The 22,124-nt window shown below is 38.3% G+C and overlaps 1 protein-coding gene across 4 annotated transcripts in view; it reads left to right on the top strand.

Annotated features, from left to right (window-relative positions):
- The window catches only part of LOC125071869 (homeobox protein cut), a 134,779-nt gene extending 112,833 nt beyond the window's left edge, over nt 1-21,946 (top strand). The window contains exons 5-11 of one of the 4 annotated variants that reach the window (XM_047682286.1): nt 3,232-3,315; nt 3,430-3,560; nt 4,025-4,537; nt 18,018-18,211; nt 18,358-18,503; nt 18,645-19,525; nt 19,614-21,946. In XM_047682286.1, the coding sequence (XP_047538242.1) occupies nt 3,232-3,315; nt 3,430-3,560; nt 4,025-4,537; nt 18,018-18,211; nt 18,358-18,503; nt 18,645-19,525; nt 19,614-21,190 (3,526 nt within the window). In that variant the 3' untranslated portion in view covers nt 21,191-21,946. Of the gene's footprint in view, nt 1-3,231; nt 3,316-3,429; nt 3,561-4,024; nt 4,538-18,017; nt 18,212-18,357; nt 18,504-18,623; nt 19,526-19,613 lie in introns of all 4 variants that reach the window. The other 3 variants (XM_047682285.1, XM_047682287.1, XM_047682288.1) reach the window with 3 other exon arrangements.
- Nucleotides 21,947-22,124: the final 178 nt, after the last annotated feature.

The raw sequence follows: 22,124 nt of genomic DNA, 5'->3' as shown, positions 1-22,124 counted from the left end.
TTGTATACTCTATGGAGCGAAGTAAACGACGTCGGTCACTGGTTGAGAAAAACTAAAATATTGACAAGAGTATTTTTTTATCTGTTGTTCATACCTGTCGTATAGGCATTACATGTATGTATGCGTATCTATTTCGGTTCGTTCGGAAAGGCGTTAGTCGGTATTGACCGATCGATCGGTCGTGATTGGTCAACGGGTCGCTGGGCGGGGCGCTGTTATCGGCCGATGATGGGCTGATAACGCCGCTGTGACGTAACGTCATTGTTCTGGCAAAACGAAAAGACGTTAATTTTTTTATCGATTATATTTTCGATTGGTGCAAGATAACGTATCCGAATTCTAAATTTAAAGTACGCTATTTAAGCTTCCCTACTATTTATACATTGACACAGATTAAAAAATACCGTTGAAATAAGAAAATCCATTATTTTTTTTTAAATTCTTCGGCTTACGTACCTAAGTGTTCATCTTAATATATAATTTTGTAAATAATTACAATAAATGCATTTTGATATTTTATATCAATTTAGAATATTTAAAGTTATATTTTACAAAACATATAAATAATTTTAATAAACTTATCTATTAATAAGTTGCAGTGATTAATGAATTATCAAAGGGTGGAATTTGCCCTTTAAGGTTGTACCAAAGACATATTTCGAAAGGGGTGTATTCGATATTGATTTATAAGTAACAAATTCGTACTTCAAACGAGAATTAACGAAATTCAACATGGGGCTAAATTATTCCAATACTTTGCATACGAACAGATGATATTAATTTTACAAAGCGTTATAAAACGCAATATATTTTGCGACAAATTACAAACAATATCTCGTGAAGAAATTATTTTTATCAAGCCATAATTCATTTAAAACTTCAAACGTTAAATCTTCCATTGCCAAACAGCAGTACCTAATGTTGTGTTCCGGTAAGAGAGCCAGTGTTACAGGCAGAAGGCACATAACGTCTTAGTTCCCAAGGCTGATGGCGCATTGATGAAGCATGGTTAACATTTCTTACAGCGCCCAAATAACACTAGCCATCAGGTGGTCCATATGAATACGATAAACTACCAAATTATTTTAAAAATATCTACCGATATAAAACTAAAGTCTACAGATCTATAAGACGTACTAAAACAACTTATCATCGAGATAATTAAATACAAAAGTAGGATTAACATCACGCAAGAATCGTTCGCGTTCATCCCTAATATATCGATATTTACACTACAAAACCACGACATAGTCCGTAATTAATTCAAAAACTCCCTCCACGAGAAGTTTGCCTCGTAAAATATTCAGTGTGTTACAAGCCTTAAACTGAAGGCTTTTGGTCGAAGACAAAGATGCTTTTAAGCTTCCGCATGAAACAGCAAAAGGTTTGGAGAAGCTTTTAAAGTAAAAATATTGGGGGTTCAATGAGTTCAAATTTATTTTATATGTTAGATACAAGTTAACAAATATGTGATCGAAAAAAGGGGGGTTAATAAATTGAGATTTTGGTTTCCATTTATGACATATGTTCGCTGAGACGACACTATATATAACATACAATAGGAGAAGTCCAATTAGTCTCAAGATTTGTACAAAAACATTTAAAAAATTGTTACCTCTATAATAATACTTTAATGTCATAATTTCTATTTTATATTCATTAGTTACAATGTAATTTTTTTTAATGTATTGTAATAAACATGAGAATTAAAAATATAAATAATTAAAAAAAATACACTAGTATCGATATTTTTTACAACAGCGGAAAAATCGGGCAACTCCACGTCTTTCACCTCCATCAAGGAGGTTAAAACTAAACCAAGATGGCGGCCACTCTCGTAAAATATAACTGTGTCACCGACTCATCCTGACACACTTATAAGTAAAATTGCTAAACTTATACTTAAACTTTAAAAGATTTAACATATAAACATTACCTTGTTGAAATATGTTTGTTTCGTAACTAAATTTTCTATCGAGAAATCTTTCTTAGGTTTCTAAACGACGGTTTACATCTACAAAGATGTATTATTTATGTTAAAATAATACATTAAAATATATTCTACAATTTCAAATAAAACCATCAAAACTAAACGGTTCTACTATTCTATAATTAAATACGAAACTATCATAATAACCCGTTCCAACTATACACCAATTGTATAAGAAAACTAAACTTAAGTTGTATGAATTGAAACAATTAGCGTTCCACGTTCGAATCACCTGGGGACTCGATACAACGTTTAGTACTAACAATAAAGTAGCACGACCAAATCTGATCGTCAGTCCCCACGTATATAGCCAATGAATTCACCTGCTCCCAAATTTAGCGTCGTTGTCCCGATCAAAGGCTTAATTGGTGATATATTAAATTGTAATTAAGGTACAACCCTATTGTTGTAGGTGTGAAAATCTGAAGCTCGAGGCGGTTGATTTGTTGCTAGATTAGTTGGGCGACTGATCCAGTTTTCTGTTGGATAAATCAAATGAACTTATATTTTTTTTTTAGTTATGCACATTTATTTCTACACTTAGCAAAGACGAACGTACAACGAATGAATGGCTTAGTGATATTATTATCATTCAAAGCATTTTTTTATTATTTGTTGAGAGTTTTTATTTAATTTAAATATGAATTATACTTAATTGCTATTAAATGCAACTACTAAAATACTGATAAGTAGAACGAGGTCATTTTAATACCTTAATAAATTGAATAAAGGCATTGATTAAAACCATTCCAGGTGAATTAATTAAGTATTTTAATTAATAGGATATGCCGGTGTCCTTATTGGCAATATTCCTTTCATAAATTTATTGAGACACAGCCCTTTGAAGCGGCCCTATTAGCAGATAAGGTCCCCTCTGATAATATATATTCAACCGAACCATTCCGTATAGAAAATCGTATAAATATTATTTTAAATGTAAAATTATTTGATTTTTGCATGAACCAACTAATCTTCAATCTTTAAAGCTTGAATTTAATATATTTTTGTGTAGGTAAATTTTTATTCAATTTTACCTCGAGATAGACTTTACAAATCGAAATAAGAATACTAAAGTGTATTAAATTAATTACACGCCGAAACTGAATATTTAATTAGTCTTTTAATATTTAAAAAAAAAAATCATTCTCCCAAAACAGTCAACATAAGAGCATTTACCTAAAGTATGTATGGTTTATTTGGAAGTATTTAGTTGATATGTAAACGTGTTCTTATTGTTACAGCATGCTCCGTTTCTCGGAGCTGGGCCCTACCGAGAGGCCTCACTCACATACACTACCTAAAGACATATTCGGATCACAGAATCAGTAAGATATTACGTTGAAATACTTCTAAAATAAATCCTTTAAAAACTGTTTCCAATCCCTCACAACAAAGAAACGTCAATGAATCAATATAAATGTAAGCTTTCGTTGTTTCAGTTTACTCCGGTCTATGGACTTGGGTCCAAATGAGCGAGTAGAGCGCAAGGAGGCGCTCCGCTCGCCCGCTGCGCCCGCGCACCGCGACAGCTCCACCGAGCGAGAACGCAGCACGGAGCGACGAGACACCGGTACGTACCACTGTCGACTCGCGCGACAAGTTATTCTACGCCATCCTCCACATCTGCCCGACTCGAGCTTATTTCGCAATTTGTAAGCGACGTCCATCCGAATCATAATAAGATGAAGTCATGAGCTCTAGTCGGCTGTGTCTGCCGTGGTGTGCCTCTGTAATCGACCGCGCGCTCGATCGATGCGTATATCCTTAGCTAGTTCGTGTCGATCCGTGTAGGTAACCACCGCGCGATCCGCGCGGAGTACGGAGGACCCAGGTTCCCACCGTCTCCACGCAGATGCGGCTCACGGACGCGTAATCGCACCGCCGCTAGGCCCTGAATAACGATGCGAACTTGAAACACGCCGACTACGAGTCAATTTGTACGCCGTCGTATGCCGCTTACGGGCGTGCGTGTACCCCACCCCCCGTGCCCCTCCAACCTCCTCGTGTTCCCGCGTAACCGTGCTCTCACCGCAGGTGGCGACGAGTGGCCGAGCACACCGCCCCCTCTCAACAACAACACCACGCATCACAACAACAACGGGCCAGTTCCGTTGCCGTTGCCGCCGCCGAGCCCGTTCCGTTTCGAGGAGCACCGCCCGTACCGGTTCGCAGAGGACATGGGCCCCCTACCTCCTGGCGCACTCGTTGGCCGCCTCGGGGACTCTCTCATACCTAAAGGCGATCCCATGGAAGCAAGACTGCAAGAGATGCTCAGATACAATATGGACAAATACGCGAATTCAAACTTGGACACCTTACACATAAGCCGACGGGTGCGAGAGTTGCTTTCGGTGCACAATATTGGACAGAGGCTCTTTGCGAAGTACGTCCTCGGCTTGTCCCAGGGGACCGTGTCGGAGCTGCTCTCGAAACCGAAGCCCTGGGACAAATTGACTGAAAAGGGGCGAGACTCGTACAGGAAAATGCACGCGTGGGCCTGCGACGAGGCTGCCATCATGCTACTGAAGTCACTTATTCCTAAAAAAGGTATCTATTGAAAATGAATTCGTTTACAGTCGAGCTAACACCAATAATTAATTACGCGTTTTCACATTCTCTAATCAAAGCTGTCGTACAAGTTATTCCCTCGCGCCTTATTTCTCAATCATTATCTTTCTTACTGACTGAGCAAACATATATAACTGATCGAGTAGCAAAAAAACGTGAATACCTGCGTAATAGAATCAAAAACGATTGCATGTCTACGTTTTTGCGCTATTAATCAGCGAATCACAGTAAATATTATTGGTGTTGGCTCAATCCGCATGTTTTGATAGCGGAACGTTCCGTTCCATCAATTTCTCCCCTCAAGTCAATCTTCCGAACGGTTTGCCACGTTACCCGTTATCAGCGCTTGTCAAACAGCCCATCAATCATGAGAAGAATCCAACGGTAGCTATTTAACGTGATCCGGAGCTATTAGCCGCCGAGAACAAAAGATATATTTTTGGTTAACTTTAGTACGATCGAACTATGCTTACACTTTAGGAAGTTTAAATCTTGGATAATCATTTCTGTCTCATTTCTTAGTAAAAGGAATGATCGTCCAGATCTACGAATATTTAACCGCTCACTTAATCATTAGAAGAGTTGCCATCACTATCGAAAGAACTGAAGTCAAACGAAATTAGTATTTTGCACAAATAAATAACTGTTTTTAAATGTCCGACCTTGGTTCTTCCGAAGCCGCCCCTTCTATTTTTTCCAATGGTTCATATTTCCACCAGATGGCAGCTCTCGTCTCCGCACTTTTTTTTTGTTTAACACATGTTATTTTTATTTGTTCCTTCATCCTTATCCTTCCTCCATCCTCACCTCTTCCCGTGCGGAAACTAGCTTCAGAGGGTCAAGTGTCCCCTCCCTTGCTACAGAAAGGGGGGTGGGTGATAAGGGGACATGGTCAAGCCGGGCGTACCGCGACTTCGATTTATAGTTTTAATACGTGTCGCCTCTGTAAAGGCCACCCACTATTTCGTTTTACTTTTTAAAAAACGATACTAAAACGTTATCGTAGTAATATTTCGTACAACGTATAAATATAATAACTTGTCGATGTTCCATGCAAGCCTTTCATACGGCGATCTATAAAGCGGCTATAATTTTCGTCGTCTGCTGTCAAAAAAAGATAGGAATTGTAAAAAAGTGGCTCCGTATTACAATGCAGATCGCTCGCAAGCTCGACAAACGAGTAGACAAACGGACAAAAGTGTGGGGAGACAATGGGGAAGGAACTGGCCACACCTAGCCCGCTCGGCTCGCAAAACAAATGTTGCCATTACGTATCGTGATTCTAAACTCTGGGAAAAGTTGACATTTTAGATGGAACATTTTTGGATTAAAAATTAGGAGCGTTTTTATTTATTCTCCCTACGTAGTTCTTTACAAAATGAATAAAAAAACGTTTCGTTTCGTTTTATTTAATGATACAAATACAATAATTGATTAAATGTCAATCTGTAGAAATCACACCACTACAATAAAGATACACCTCGACAACACGACCTGGTCCACTTCGCTTCGTACTAAACCTTCATGTATTATAAGACAAATTTAACTTCGAAAATTAAATTAAAATAAATACACCGTCATACATCAAAGATATTCAAATACAAGACAAATTAAATAGAAGTACTACTTAATATATCGGCTAGACGGGCCCGCCGTATCACCTGTTTTAAATTTAGATCATAGATATATCTCCCTATACAGTTCGCCATCTTAGCTGACGTTTATTTATCGTTCAAATTTCCCATACTTAAGGTAATTACATAAAGTATAAATAAACATAATATCAAACAAAAAAAGAGTCGTACAAAACGAATAAATCGTTAGATATATTACACCGAATCCCCAGCTTAAAATACCGAGAAGGAACGTGTCATTCCAATTTCAAAAAACCAATAATGGCGTATTAATGAATTGACATAACCTCCAAAACTCTACACAGATAATACAGAACAAGGGCTTAAAAGAATCGTAATACTGTGTACACACTTGTAACAATGGATGTATGGCGCAGACAATGGCATGCATTAACCTTTCTCATTGAGGACCCGAATAGATTGGACAGATAATTGGGGTACATTTTCGCCTATTTTTAAAATACCTGCTATTATTCTATAGAATCAAAAGATTAAACTCGTGTTTATGTTTTAACTTATGTATTCTTGATCGTAGAACTTTCTTCCAGTCCGTCTGGTAAATATTTTACCGCCAAACAGTAATATGAGTATTATTGTGTTCCTTTCTCAAGGCGAACAGGCACAAGGGACTTCTTAATTCCCAAGGTTGGTGTATTGGCGATGTAAGGAATTGTTAGTATTTCTGACAGAGCCTATGTCTATGGGTGGTGGTGTCTAGATACCATCTGCCCGTCCGCCTAACTACAGCATAAAAAAAACTACGTTTTCACGGACGAATACTTTGTCACGTCGATTGTTTCTTCGATATCTGTAAGTAAAATTGCGTGTATTGGAAAGTGAAATTATTCATAATTCGTTTGTTTGTTGATCGTTCCATGATGATTGGAACAGGAAACGGAAAACAATATGGCGTGGGAATCGACAGACATACTTTCTTCAATATCTGATACTTCCACACTTTCCATTCGACTTTTATCCATCAAATTATCAAAACTGAGTTCTGTATCACAATCATTTGTTGATCAGTTACATAAACGGAAGTTTAATTTAATAAATATCGCTTCAATGACCTTATCAGATGCATATCGTGCTACGAGTTTTTTATAGATAGTTTGAGGTTTACTTGAGTTTAAATACATCTATTCTCAAAAACCACGTTTGGATTTATTTAAATAATCGTCAATTGACCATTGTAACAGATTAAACGCCCACTCAGCTATTCTAGGTAAAGTAGACGAATGTGTGTTTCTGTTTTGTCTCGAAATCAATCCGTTTCTTATAATCTCAATAAACCCTTATTAAGTTACGGTAACACGGGCTCGCTCATTACAATTGCTGTAACATGTCATTTCCCGGCATTTTCACAAACGGCCGGTTCTCACGCCGCTGTCCCGTGTTGCGATACCATTGTTCCTCCGGTCCCACGTTTATGCTTGGCCGATATGTAATCATCTATTACTGTGCCGAAAACAGTGTTCTCAAAATTACTATTACGCAATGTATCGGTTACTACGATATCGATTAGGTTACGGTCTCATTTAAAGCCGACATTAAAATGCGTAGTTTAATCGTTCATTTTGTTTCTCAGCTTCTTACAAGTACAATAAAAAATGTTTAATTACATGTAGTAGACTGATTGTAATAGCGCCGATCAATCATGTCCTAATGTGTTGTAAATAAAGAATAATGGATCTCGGTTAATTTACTTCGCATACATTTGTCTATTGAAGCGTGACAAATTCGCAATTTATTAATTATTGAAAAAAGCCCACATAAGCCGCGCATGTACCTACTGCATGCACAATAAAGTCAATTACGCGCGACCGCCCACACAATTTGTAATAGAAGCAGGCGGAAAAAAGGGCAAAAAACACGTTTATTAATTAGCGCACAAGGCGGAAACTGCACTGCCCTATGAGCGACCATTAACTTTTTCATCCAAAACTGCCAGTTGATTACAGAGTAGCCCGTAAGACGGAGAAAGTTCTAATTATGCAAAGGACGTCACTTATACGGACGTACTATCTATAAGTTCAGTCGTCTGTGCCTTTTACCTTTTCATTTGTATTACTGCTATTTAAAAATAGAACACAATTCAGACAGGTATCAATTCGAAAATGTTCCTTTTGACATTTATAAAAAGCACCATTGAACCATTCGCGTGCGAATGTGACCGAATAACGACGCTGTCTTTGCTAAAGAAATTGCAATTCGAAATTCAAAAAATCAACTTATTTTTAATTAATGGCTGATAGCTCACGCTGCCGGCTCGCATCCGTTGTTAATATAAAATTTAAACCGATATCTATCGTGACTACGTTCAATTTCCGAACGTCGAGCAAATAAATCGGTTACCTATCAACGTATATCAAACAATGAACACTGCCAGTTAGCGATATTGACTTTTTTTCACACCGACTGAGCTATAATGTAAGTTGGTGTATTAATTATTCAGTTAATCCTTCGGTCCAATTAAGAATAGTTATAGCTGTTATAATTGTTGTTCTTATTGCAATACGCTCGAGTGATAGAGTGTTCTGACATGTTTATTTTTGCTTTTTATTCGCAATAGAACTGAAAAATCAACCATAATACGGATAATTTAAGTTCCGATTCAACATAAAACCGCTCGTGTTTTTACACGTCATTGATAAATTACTAATTTAAGAAGACAGTTGTAAATAGGTCTTACTTAAAAACACGATACGCTTTTTAAAGTTACGGCGCGAAAAAAAAGCGAGAATTCGAAATCGAAAAAAGGTCGCCATGTTTGAACGCAGTCCGAGTTCGTTTTTTAAATGCGGTCCGGTTGAACGTGTGGGGAATTCGTGCACAATATTTAGACAAAGTTGGGCTCTCGAAAGCGCTTCAAGCGTAGCGTGAAAATCTATTTTCAATGGGCACTATCGGCGGGCGCAGGACTCTGGCAAAGGCTTTGCTCGCCAAGTTAAGCGTCCGATGTTATACTCTAAACTCCCCTAGTGCTCTCAGTTTAGCGCTAAGCAAATTTTAATATTCAATTGGGCTTTTGTCCGTTCTGAAATTGCTGGAAGATTGCGTGTAATGAAACGTTTCGGTATTAGCATAGATTATCTATGAATTTTCTATCCATTGCTCTTCTGACTTCGCTTAAAGTTTAATCCGATGTTTATATTCAATAATTTAGTATTCAGATTATAATTATATTTAAAATACCTACGGATTTTTTTATCTATATAAAAATTTAAAAATCGAAATTGGCAATCGTTAAATTTAACGGTAAAACATGCAACTTATAGAACCTCTTTGTATCGGGTTTAAAAAGTTAGTGAGTAGAGGGGTCACGTCCAGTAACTAAACAACTGTCAGAGGCGTTAAGCGAAGTTAACTCGCAAATGTATCGCAAAGTGGCAACTTGCGGATACTGGGACGCATCGAACGAAAATCCCTTTAGTCTGCGACTTCATGTATCAGGACGGGAATTTAATTTAAATTTGGAACGATATAGTGAACATACTTTTTCGTTTTCGTTGTTTTTTTTGTTTGCTCTTCAACGCTATAGAATTAATTTATACAGCCTTAAATTATAAGTAGGTATAATTATAATGACTTCTCGAACCCGAAAACCTACAGTAAGTTTAAAGGTATATGATGTTGTTAGCGTTAGTTAAACTAAAAATTCGAGGCGCTTCGTCATATTGAAAGCGCTAAATAAAAGTGTTCGATACATCATAAATCACAAACTTCCAAACAAACAACAAAATTTCGCAAAAGGATAATCACGCGATGATCATCCCGTGAACTCCGCCGGGAATCGAATTTCAACACTTTGTTCGTTATATTATACCAAACATTATAATTTTAACGATATTGTGTTAAAGCCAAGTAACGCCATCTAGCGGCAAGTGGAAATATTAATGTTTCTTTTCACAAACTCTTATTAGATTATATCGGTAATCGGGCTATATACGCAAACGAGTGTCTTACTGCAGACAATTATGAAATTACGATGACTTGAACAGACCTTTAATTTACGACGCAATTATTACTAAGTACCAACCTACTACAAAAGACATTTCCAGCAAAAACCCTCCCGACGGCAGCCACTTAGAAAGCGCCTTTGAAAAACTAAATAGCCGCTTAAAGAGCGTTTATGCTGAAATAACGCAAAAAACTTTAATACGAAAAAACGGAGTATGCGCCCAACAATGTACACGTAACGCCATCTGTTGTCGAGTGGCGGCAAGTGCGTCGGGTCAAGAAATAATTTCGCCAAGAATGCTCGCCGGCCCGCGGCCGCTTTGATGGCTTCCGACGAAGCAATCAGACCTCTTTACGGGCATATTTATGATTATAATACCGTGTCTCGTTATATACTTTATGATTTTATACCTAACCGACTGTCCGGGATAATAGCGGCAAAGTAATTGTTACGCGTAAACGACTCGAGCGAGAAAGCGAGAGAGCGGAGCCGGCTTCGCTCTCCTCCCACTTGTCCTTTGTTTATGATATTCCGCTATGCAACATCATAACTCTCTTATTAATTATAGTTTTTACAAAGATCGTGAAGCACAAAGTCAACAGAAGTATCGGCAGCCGGCACGCATCGCCGTCACCGCGGCTCACTCCTCACTCCTCATTCCCTCTGATATATTTACTTTGTGAGCGCATTAATGGATCTCGTATTAATTGGACAGAGGATATGGAGTTTCATATCGTCAACATTTCTCGCTTAACTTTATTAGGCGTTGAGGACTTTTTCTAAAAACAATCACGAGCTAAGAACAAGCGACCTACCGCGTCTAAGTAATTCAGTTACGTTAAATTGCTACAAATAAAGCAATTACGGTACGAGGCGTGAATTTATATATTCTGATGTTGCACTTAGGATTAAAATAACTTGTTGATTTTGTCTTAAGAATTGTATTGCTTGTAATTAACGTCCGCATAAATATACGTCCTAACCATAACGTCCGAAGTACTTTATTTTATTTGGAAATATTAAAGAATTTTGCAGTAATCATTATGCATAAAAATGTTCCGTGTTTTTTGGTCATTTAATCAGATCTAAGTAAAGGTTAACAGACTTCATAGAACACGTTCGTCTGCTGAATCGTGATTTCGTTATCAAATACATTTATAATTTTTCGTAAGATGTGAAAAATGTCAAATTTATAGTCACGGCAAATTGACTTAAAGTTTAAACCCTGGCGCGGGCTCATTTGGGGCAACAAGACAACATTGCAAGTGTAACAAAGACAATGACTTAGATCTCAAACTTCTTACATTGCCACATAAGTGGTCAGTTCTGCACATTAACTCGTAGTATAAATTAAAATTTCAAGGGCGAGTGTACTGACAACAACCTAGGGCGTATTATTCGAATGTTCTTGACAAGCTAACTGCCCTGAATTAATCTAGATATAAGGACTAAAATGTAGATACGGTTTAAACGAATTTATTATCGTGAGCTAGAAGCGAGATGGCTTGATTGTGATAATTTAGTGCAATCTTATTTTAGTCCGGTGTAATTGCCGCGGACGCTATCATGAGGAATTTTGGCATCGTATATGACAGCGTGCTTTGTCATACGCAACACAATAAAAAACTAATATGAATCGAAAAATGCGTAATATATATATATTTACTAATTACAAGTACCGTAGCGACTCTATCGTCTTGAGTTATCTTTATTTTGATGTTTCCTCTAAATACGGACACATTATTCGTCGTCCGTCGACCGGCAATTATTTTATAAAGCCGCTACCACACTATCGTAAACATCCACCCACGTCGTTTCGATTTCACAAAAGCGATCGTATTTGAAACGAATCCCGAAATCCGAATGAGAACAAAACAGATATTATTATTGCAATGTAAATCACTCGAAAAGGTTGATTTACTCAGAGTGTGCGCTGTGAGAATTATTGTAACCACATAAACTTGGCAAACGTCTTTTACCCGAAATATTTCGATTAATTTTATCGATTTAAATGGCAACACAGCAATGAGTGTCAAATTTAAAGACCGAATCCGTTGATATTGGCGCGACTTCTTAATCGTTCTCTGTAATTACTTTTTAGTTTTGGACGATTATTTGTATTCAACCGAGTATATACTGACATAGTATTCTTGATAAATTAATGACACACCTATCTTAAGCGAATGCGTGGTATAATTCACCGATCTGTCGCAGGAGATGGGCTGTTTAGCTTGTCAGTTTGTCGCGATTTGTGAGCGACCATTTCACATCTTTGCTCTCTGCCTCAAATAATTAGTCAGGATTAATGCTTCGGCTATGAATGACTTGTTATTGTGAAATTAAGGTCAATTGGCAAAACTTACTAGACGCAAAGTAAGAAATTATTAAGTAAACACAAATTTATTAAACAAATATCAGATACGCTATTTTGATACGGAAACAATTGTTTACTATCTGTTTCGAGGCCTTGCTTTCCACAGATAATATATATTATGGGCTTTTAATTACGGCTAATAAAGGTATTTCTACACGGGAACACTGAACCTCGCGTGCTAGACCGCCATCAATCGCCTTTACAATCAATAAACCTCTATGAAATCAATGCAATTATAACCGCGTCGTAGCGTGATTATGTTCCACGGTGAAACGGATAAAAACAGTCTGCAAATTATCCCTTTTAAACGAATATAGGAACTTTTTCGAAAAACGAATTTTCGAAGCGAACGTTTGTAACTCAACTACGAACTTAAACCAATTATCGCCACATAGAGCCACCAGACGATCAGGTGGGACTAACTACATAACGAACGTCCGCAGTTGACGAGAATCCCGTTATTTCGTTAAAAAACTTAGCTATCGTTAAAAGTTACACGATAGGCCCCCGTAGACCGATACGGGGTGGAAATTCACGATATTTAGACTTAGGAACATGTTTTACACGATTTGCGTTTTTAATAGTAATTTTCCCTGACGATTCCGCTTGTAATAAATATTATAATATTTACAACTCTGATTTATGTATGACATACAATTTTAAAATTAAATATTAACTTTCTTCATTTTCTTTCGGAAGCCCTGGCGGAGGCAGTTCTCGGCGGAACTCGCAAAATTGATTATCGAATCTAGTTACAAACTACTGACGTCCGCGCGATGAACGCTCTTAACATTTTTACCATACTCGAGGGACTTTTTGACGAATACCAACGAATTGTATAAAAAGGGATGCCGTAATTATATTTATAGTACTTTTAATCATCTTTGAAACATTCGACTTAACAATGCAATAATAGTTCAAACACTTTGATTATCTACTTACTTTTTAGGAAAATGTGTGTAATGATAAGTTTAAACCCTACTGGTTTCCGTTAATAAAATCAAATAGTAAGTATGGCTTTCTAACACTATCCTACACATTTTCCAAATACAATAAAACACATGATATGATTACCGTATGGTTACTTAAATAAAAACAGTTACCAATTCATAATAGGAAAACATTTAAGAATGTATTTGACAGCGGCTTGCGTTGTTTTTAATTGACAGAAGTTTTTGCTGGCTCCGGCGTTGAGGGCGATCATTCGGGCTCTCTAGAATCAATCGTGGTCGCTGCCCCCGGCTGATTGCCATCTAGCACGCGATACTGATCAGCCCCTACGCACGCACCGAACTTACTTCGGACAAAAGAAATTCTTGACGTAACGTGCTCTAATAACTCATGGGAAAGGCCGCAGGAAAGAGCCGCGCTATTGACAGGAATTCAACGGTTTTTATATTTAATGAGTTCGAAATCGTCTATGCGTTCTATTTCGATAGAGAAATGTTATAAAAGTGATATAGTATTATAATAGCGGTATTTTTTCTTATAAAGGCAGCAACGCCGAGGCTGCGCCGGCAATCATATCAAATATTATTCCTACAATACTTGGCACCTAATTTAACAATAGTCTGTTTTTATGCAACATTTTCTTGCATCGCATTAACAATTCAAATGCGGGCATTTTTTTCGTTTCCCGCAACACTTTCGAGCGGCCCTGACGTCCGCCTCCGCGGACGACTCTAATGCAAATGAGCATCGATTCGCGGCGTGACGTCTAACGCGCACTCTCACCCCTTTCTTTCTCCAACTACCCACCTTGATTTACAATCCCGGATACGCATTCCCCATTCGCCACGAGCCGATATGTGCCGCAAGTAAATTAACAGTATATTTTTTTCACTGTCACAGTGACACGATAATTTAGGGCGCCTTTACTTTCCAAAGCTTTTGAATATTCATATAACATAAGCAATCAATAACCGCTACAAAGGTATAGTTTTCGCGTGCACGCACGCGATACGTTGTCGCATAAACAAATAATTCTTACCTTTTATTATAATGGTGCAATAGAAGTATGCCAGCAAGAATGTTAAAATTGTTTAAAGATAATCTACCTAAATTGCCAAAATAGTAACTATCTTAATAGACACTGCAAACTTTTTCGTATAACACCACCAAAGGCGAGGGAAAATTATTAATTTAATAGAATTCATATTAATTTGACGTTATAAAAACTTAATAGTTCATAGCTTCCAAGTAAAAACACGTAACATTTTATATATAAGTATCTTTAATCAAACAATACGATAAACGAGAGCTCCGTGACCGGATGGCATTAATTGTGAACTCGTTTTTTACTCTCAATATCCATCAAAAATGCACATCGTAATGACCACAATAAACTAGTGATAGTATCGTGTTATAGTTTATAGCCTCGCAGCGAGATAAGAAACGAAAGTAGATCGATAGTAAGATTCCGCCATTTTGTGTACACGCACAAAATGGCGCGACAATGACTAGTAACGAGCGCAATTTTTGACGATATTCCGAAGCACGTCGTCGTAATTGTCCTCGTGCCGTATACAGAATATCAAAACATCTACTAAAAGATCAAAGCAATAATAGACGTGTGTTGAAATTTATCGACGGCCTCTGTATCGAGTGAATTTCTAATAAACTAATCGGTTATCGCCGTTCGGGCCTCATTTTGACGCTACATGACAGAAATTTAAATCTCCGATCAAAGAATATTGACATAACCGTATAGCTTTATAAACGACGATAAACGACATCGCGTGATATCAAATACAACTCAATTGAAAACTTAATATTTATTGAATATACATATCTATCGATAAATAAATGTCGGTAGTTGAACTTTTAATTATTCCATGATAAATATTAAGTTCAAACCTATATAGTTTAGCTATTGGAATACAAAACGAAGTTTCGTATTCATCAACAATGACCTGATATTTTTGATATGTCCGCGTTTTTAAATAAGTTACGTTAACTAAGTTGTATTATATGTCTACTATTTCATTTACTACTTAACGGATTATGATGGAAACTAATTTTGAACTTCTGGTACACTAAATAACGAGACAAGCTAAGATGGTTTACTGATATCAAAACGAGTCAACTTTCTTTACGTTTAATTAGTTAAAAATCATTAGAAGCTTCATTTTATTGTTTTTATTAAAACATGGTTAAAATATAACTCGTAACATTCGAATTAAATAAGTTCAAAACGGTTTTATTTTAGTATCCGTTCGAGGTAAAGTTTTCCATCACCGAACGACTGTAGCGTGCGTGACTCTGTCACAGAGACGGTTATGTTGCAGACGAATATTTATAAAAAAAAAGAAAGCTGACGTAACGACACTCACACAACGGATCTTTTTAAATAACAACTATTTATAAGCATCACATAATACTTTAATTCACACAAATAAACACCGAAAACATGAATTTTCGCAATTCTAAAAAACCGACAATTACAAGTGATTACAAGATAAACATATGTAATGACAGCGTAGCTGAGACGTAATCCGAACTCATGTCTCGAGATCTCCCGTCATAACGACAGTTTATTTCCTAAAATATTAGAAGCATAAAAATTGAATGCCCAATTAAGCGGTCATTAAAAAGTAAACTGGGCAATTATAAATCCAAATCACGTATATAGAGTTATTGTCTAACATTTATAAGTTGAAAACCGTGAACATTATGGTCATGAAGATGTAATCTTTGCGACGTGCCCGCCATCTTTGTAAATATATTTGTATCACGTTCTTAGTCATAAGTCGTTAAGTCTGTGAATGGAGATTTCACAAAAAAAGCGAGTTTATAAAAAAAAATAAAGTCTATAGAAGGACATGATTATGTCGCTTGCATACTTAACGAATATCGAAGTGGCACGTGAGAAAAAATGAGTGCGCCATTGCGACAATACGCAGTTGCGTAAACGGTGTTGCAAAGAAAATCTGCATAATATGATCTATGAAACGGCAGTGTAAATATTTTTACTGCTGTTAGCTCTATTCTAGCTTACAAACGCGATAAAACTGTAATCCCTCTACAAATACACATCGAGCAATGACAATAACTAGAGAACGCAAATACATCAATACACTTAGCCATTTATTGGTAAAAACAATTGTTTCTATTATATCGAATATAATTATAATTGTTTTGATACTTTACGTTTGTTTAAACATCACACTAAATTTATTTTAGACATTTCAACTGCGAAATACAATCTTGTGTTTCGACAGTTGAATCTTATCGACTGTTTTACGTTTCGATAAATTATGCCCTCTTTACATCCCTATAAAAACAATATGTGTAAACAAAACTACATCGCATTTTACCTTTTATTATGAATTAATCAGAGCACATTTTTCCTTGAATCGTCGTATCTAAAATAAACAAAATTACCGTGGAATCGTTGAACATATTGTCGGTTTTAAAATAAAATTTAAGAATGCAATTAAGTCTTTGTGATCTGAAAATTAATACGATACGTCTTGAAAGGCTCCCTTCTCGGAGCCATTAAGACACCGCATTGTAAATAACACTACCAAAACGTTCGAAAAGTATGCCGACAGATGTCGAGTGTCAAAGTTTGTTTTAGAAAAAAAAAAATGTAAGCAAATTACAGCTCGCCGTTTCCACCATTCGCATTCTCACGAGCCGCCGTCTAGTGTCGTAGTTAACGGTCGGTAATAAGCTCCAATCATTTGACTTTCAATGCTCTATTACACCAGGAATCAGACACGTAATTTGCATCGCGTTTTTCAAAAGCCAGACTTTACTTTCATGTTTTCTACTCGCAACGATCTTTTTATAGACAACACACACTAAATGCTACTTCTTATTACGACTATCTATTTGATGATTTGAAACTAATAAGCCATATTTAGTAAAAATTCATTGTATATCAAGTGTTTTGAGTATAAGATATAACGATTAAGTAAAACTTTGCGAGAGAAAATTAATTGCGCGTCTTAATTAGACTAATGAGTGCGTACATCGGCATCTAAATAGTGTCGTTTCATTGTGAATCCAGGGACAATATGTTGACGGGATGAATGACCAGAATATGGCAAGCGGTTTTCGCGCGTAACTCCGATTGTTTATGGTTGCGCGGGCGCCGTTTTAGGTTTACTGGCTTAGGCGACGAGTGGCCGGCCCCATTCAACGATTATCTTTAATGCGCCATCCGTTGCACTTCTGAGCTTTAATGACCTACCTAATTTCAATTGTACCGAATATAACTTCTTTATTTATTACTTGGCAAGAGAGTACGCGTGCAACACAATTTAACCGCAATTAAAATTGTGCTGGATGATGAAGTTATTGTACGCCTACCGGCTATAAATAAGAATAGTCAGAACAAAGAACAAACTAAGACCGTCGTATTAGAATATTCAAATATCTTCATAACAAGCATAGTTTATTTATGTTTTGAGCAAGTAGAACTTCTCAAGTAGTTTTCACTTCTTTATATTGCTTTTGCCTGAATTGCTTTTTTTTTTCTTCCAGTTGGGACAAAAGATGGTTCTGCAGGTGCAGGCTTCGGAAGGCCGGAGGGTGAAGGTGATGAGCGCCTCGCGCATATGCTCAACGAGGCTTCCCATATGATGAAGACGCCTACAGGTCAGCCTAACAATGATGACTCCAGGAGCAATGAAGACTCCAGCTCACCGAGAACACAGTGCCCATCACCTTTTTCTAAGGTAAACTTTGCTTAACATAATATTACGTTATAAAGCAAATAATATCCGTTTTATACATATTGTCGTGTGTCGTATAATTGGTGCTTTAACTGTATATCAGAATGTAGGTTAGGTACAAACTAATCTTATTATATTTTCTATTTCAGGATTCCAGTCAAAATAGACGGCTAAAAAAGTACGAAAATGATGACATTCCCCAAGAGAAGGTAGTCCGTATATACCAAGAAGAATTGGCAAAAATTATGACCAGGAGAGTGGAAGACATGCGTCACAACCGTGAAGGCTTTCCTGGGTATGCTTTAAATTACATTCATACTCATTAAGATTGTGTTAACGTTATATAAATTTAATAACTTATATATTTTTTCCTAATAAATTAAACGAGAGCAGCAAATCTAAAACTAACGTGTAGTGTGTTTCCTCCTTTTTTTAGTGGCGGTATGCCTCCGCATATGGAGAGGCCACCAGAGGACATACGCATGGCCCTTGAAGCGTATCACCGAGAACTTGCCAAAATTCAGCCGGGTGGCAACATTCCAAACCTTCATAATATGCCAGGAATGCCACCGTTTCCTAATCTTCTCGCTCTGCAGCAGCAAGCTTTGCAAGCGCAGAACCAACACATGAACGGGTCTGGAGCGGTCCAAGATCTCTCCTTGCCCAAAGATAAAAATACCAAAATAAATGGATTGACTGATAGTGATAAGGATAGATCTATGGACGCAGAGGAGGCTATTAGGCACGCAGGAAGTGCTTTCTCATTAGTTAGACCAAAATTAGAGCCTGGACAACAATCCACAGGATCGTCAGCATCCAGTCCGCTTGGCAACGCGATACTCCCTCCAGCGATAACACCAAACGACGACTTCAGCAATTCTGCTGCTGCTAGTCCGTTACAACGAATGGCATCGATAACAAATAGTCTCATATCACAGCCTCCGAATCCACCTCACCACGCGCCACCACAGCGATCGATGAAGGCGGTTCTTCCGCCAATAACACAGCAACAGTTTGATCTCTTTAATAACTTAAACACGGAAGAAATCGTCAAGAGAGTTAAGGAAGCTTTAAGCCAGTACTCTATAAGCCAAAGACTGTTCGGTGAATCTGTGCTCGGATTATCACAGGGATCTGTGAGCGACTTACTAGCGAGACCTAAGCCGTGGCACATGCTAACACAAAAAGGGAGAGAACCATTCATCCGAATGAAAATGTTCTTAGAAGACGACAACGCTGTACATAAATTGGTTGCATCTCAATATAAAATTGCCCCGGAGAAGTTAATGAGAACCGGAAATTATAGCGGAGCTCCTCGTAAGTTATTTTACTTTTTTCTTTGTTCCTAATAAAATATATGATTAGTATAGTATAGCTATTAAATCTTGATTTTTATCTTCTACAGCTTGTCCGCCAAACATGAACAAGCCGATGCCGCCAACTCAGAAAATGATCTCAGATGCGACTTCCTTGCTTAGCAAGATGCAACAAGAACAGCTTCTTAGTTCGGGTCATTTAGGTCACCTCGGCCAGCCCACACCCCTCCTTCTCACGCCGCCTGGATTTCCGCCACACCATGCAGTAACATTACCGCCCCAACACCACGAGAACAATAACAAAGAAAGAAAACCACCGCCGCCACCACAGCCTCACCACCAACCACCGGTGATGCGCGGCCTCCATCAACACATGTCTCCCAGTGTATACGAGATGGCTGCATTGACTCAGGATCTCGATACTCAAACGATCACTACAAAGATCAAGGAAGCTCTTTTGGCGAACAATATTGGTCAGAAGATATTCGGCGAAGCCGTGCTAGGTCTGTCGCAGGGATCAGTTAGTGAGCTTTTATCGAAACCGAAACCTTGGCACATGCTCAGCATCAAGGGCCGAGAACCGTTTATAAGAATGCAACTGTGGCTAAGCGACGCTCACAATATCGATCGTCTTCAGGCTTTGAAGAACGAGAGACGCGAGGCGAATAAACGGCGAAGATCGAGCGGGCCCGGCCAAGATAATTCTTCAGATACATCATCCAATGATACATCAGAATTTTATCATTCGAGCTCACCGGGACCCACTTCGGGCGTTCCTTCGGCAAAAAAGCAACGGGTTTTATTTTCAGAGGAACAAAAAGAGGCCCTGAGATTAGCGTTCGCGCTCGATCCTTACCCGAACACACCCACTATCGAGTTTCTAGCGGCTGAACTAGGACTCTCGACCAGAACGATAACGAATTGGTTTCACAACCATCGTATGCGACTAAAACAGCATGCGCCGCATGGCTTGCCGGCCGAACCGCCAGCACGAGATCAAACTGCGGCGCCTTTCGACCCCGTTCAGTTCCGGCTCCTCTTAAACCAGAGGCTACTTGAATTGCAAAAAGAGAGAATGGGTCTTGCCGGTGTTCCGCTTCCGTACCCTCCATATTTTGCGGCAAACTCAAATTTTGCGGCTCTCATCGGGCGAGGCCTACTACCTCCCGAAGAGCGCGTCAAGGATCCGACCAGTGGCCTCGACCTTTCTATGCCCCTGAAACGGGAGCCCGATGGCGACGATTTTGAAGATGATGACGTCGAGAGCAACCTCGGTTCAGATGACTCGCTGGACGAGGAATCAAAGAACGAGCCGAAGGCAGCTTCGACGCCCGCCAGTCGTTCAAATCGGAGGAAACCAGCGGCGCCACAATGGGTAAATCCCGACTGGCAGGACGAGAAGCCACGGAATCCGGACGAGGTGATCATCAACGGCGTTTGTGTGATGAGAAGCGATGACTTCCGGCGTGAGGCTGAGGAGACGGTGCGCGTGGAGCCGTCACCAGTACCCCGCGAGCCCTCCCCCGCCGCCTCGCCCGCCTCCCGCGCCTCGCGCGCCTCTCCCGCCTCGCTCGCGTCGCACGCGCGCAGTCTCGCGCGCACTCCGGACGTGCTGCCCGAGGACAAGATCAAGACCGAGGCAGAGGACGACCGATGGGACTACTAGGCCCAGCCGGCCGTGGGTTCAGTGCAGTGTTGCGGACGATTATTTATTGTAGGCTAAGTGAGCGATCCCCGCGCGACCGCGTGCAGTCCGCAGTCCGCGCGAGATGTGTTCTGTTATGATTCGATTGTAAGGCCAAAGACTCTGTAAATAGTGCAGCCGTGCGCGACGCGTCTCGCGTGTGGCGGAGAACTTACGATACAAAAGTTGCATTTTGCTTTAATTTTTATACACGACGGTACCCTGATCAGGTACAAATATCTGAGTATTTTTAAGTTACGGCTTAGTAATTTTTATTCGATTATTGTAAATAAATATACCAAATATGTATCGATGTAGCCGGAGAGCCACGATCCTGTATATATGTACGTAGGCTAGGAGTACGTTGTATTCTATTGAATAAAGTTTATCGTTGCCGATATTTAGGGCTAGAGGTTCATTTAATTGTTAAAAATTTGAAGTGCAATCAGATGTAAAGTTAAGCTATGGTCTATACTAAACCCCAGTTGAAAAGTATTATTATGTTTATATGAACCGGTGAGGTTTAAAATATTATAATTGGTTTACTCGAGTTTTACATTTAAATTATGAATTTTTATTTTAGTTCTATGTTTTTTTTTCTTTATATTATTTTATAAAGTACGAGAAAGCTTCGTCAAATGAAATTTTCCGCAGACACACAACTGTCTTAAAACTATTTTCTGTCCCTAGAGTAACAAGAGTTGTAATATTTTTTTTATATTTTTAGAGAACGTACAAATCTAGACAGAAATAAAATACATTAAAATTAAGCAAATGTTGTATTGCTTGAGGTTATAGTTTTTATTTTATTTTTAGCAATAAATTTGCTTTTAATCTAATTTCGTTTTATGTTGTTTTATTTTTCTTTTTCTTTCCTTTTATTTCGCCTTTTTTTTTTTAAATAGGAGATAGTGTA

Source organism: Vanessa atalanta, chromosome 20 (assembly GCF_905147765.1).
Source record: "Vanessa atalanta chromosome 20, ilVanAtal1.2, whole genome shotgun sequence".
In the NCBI taxonomy this organism is placed as follows: Eukaryota; Metazoa; Arthropoda; class Insecta; order Lepidoptera; family Nymphalidae; genus Vanessa; species Vanessa atalanta.
This window is presented reverse-complemented; position numbering and strand designations above follow the sequence as displayed.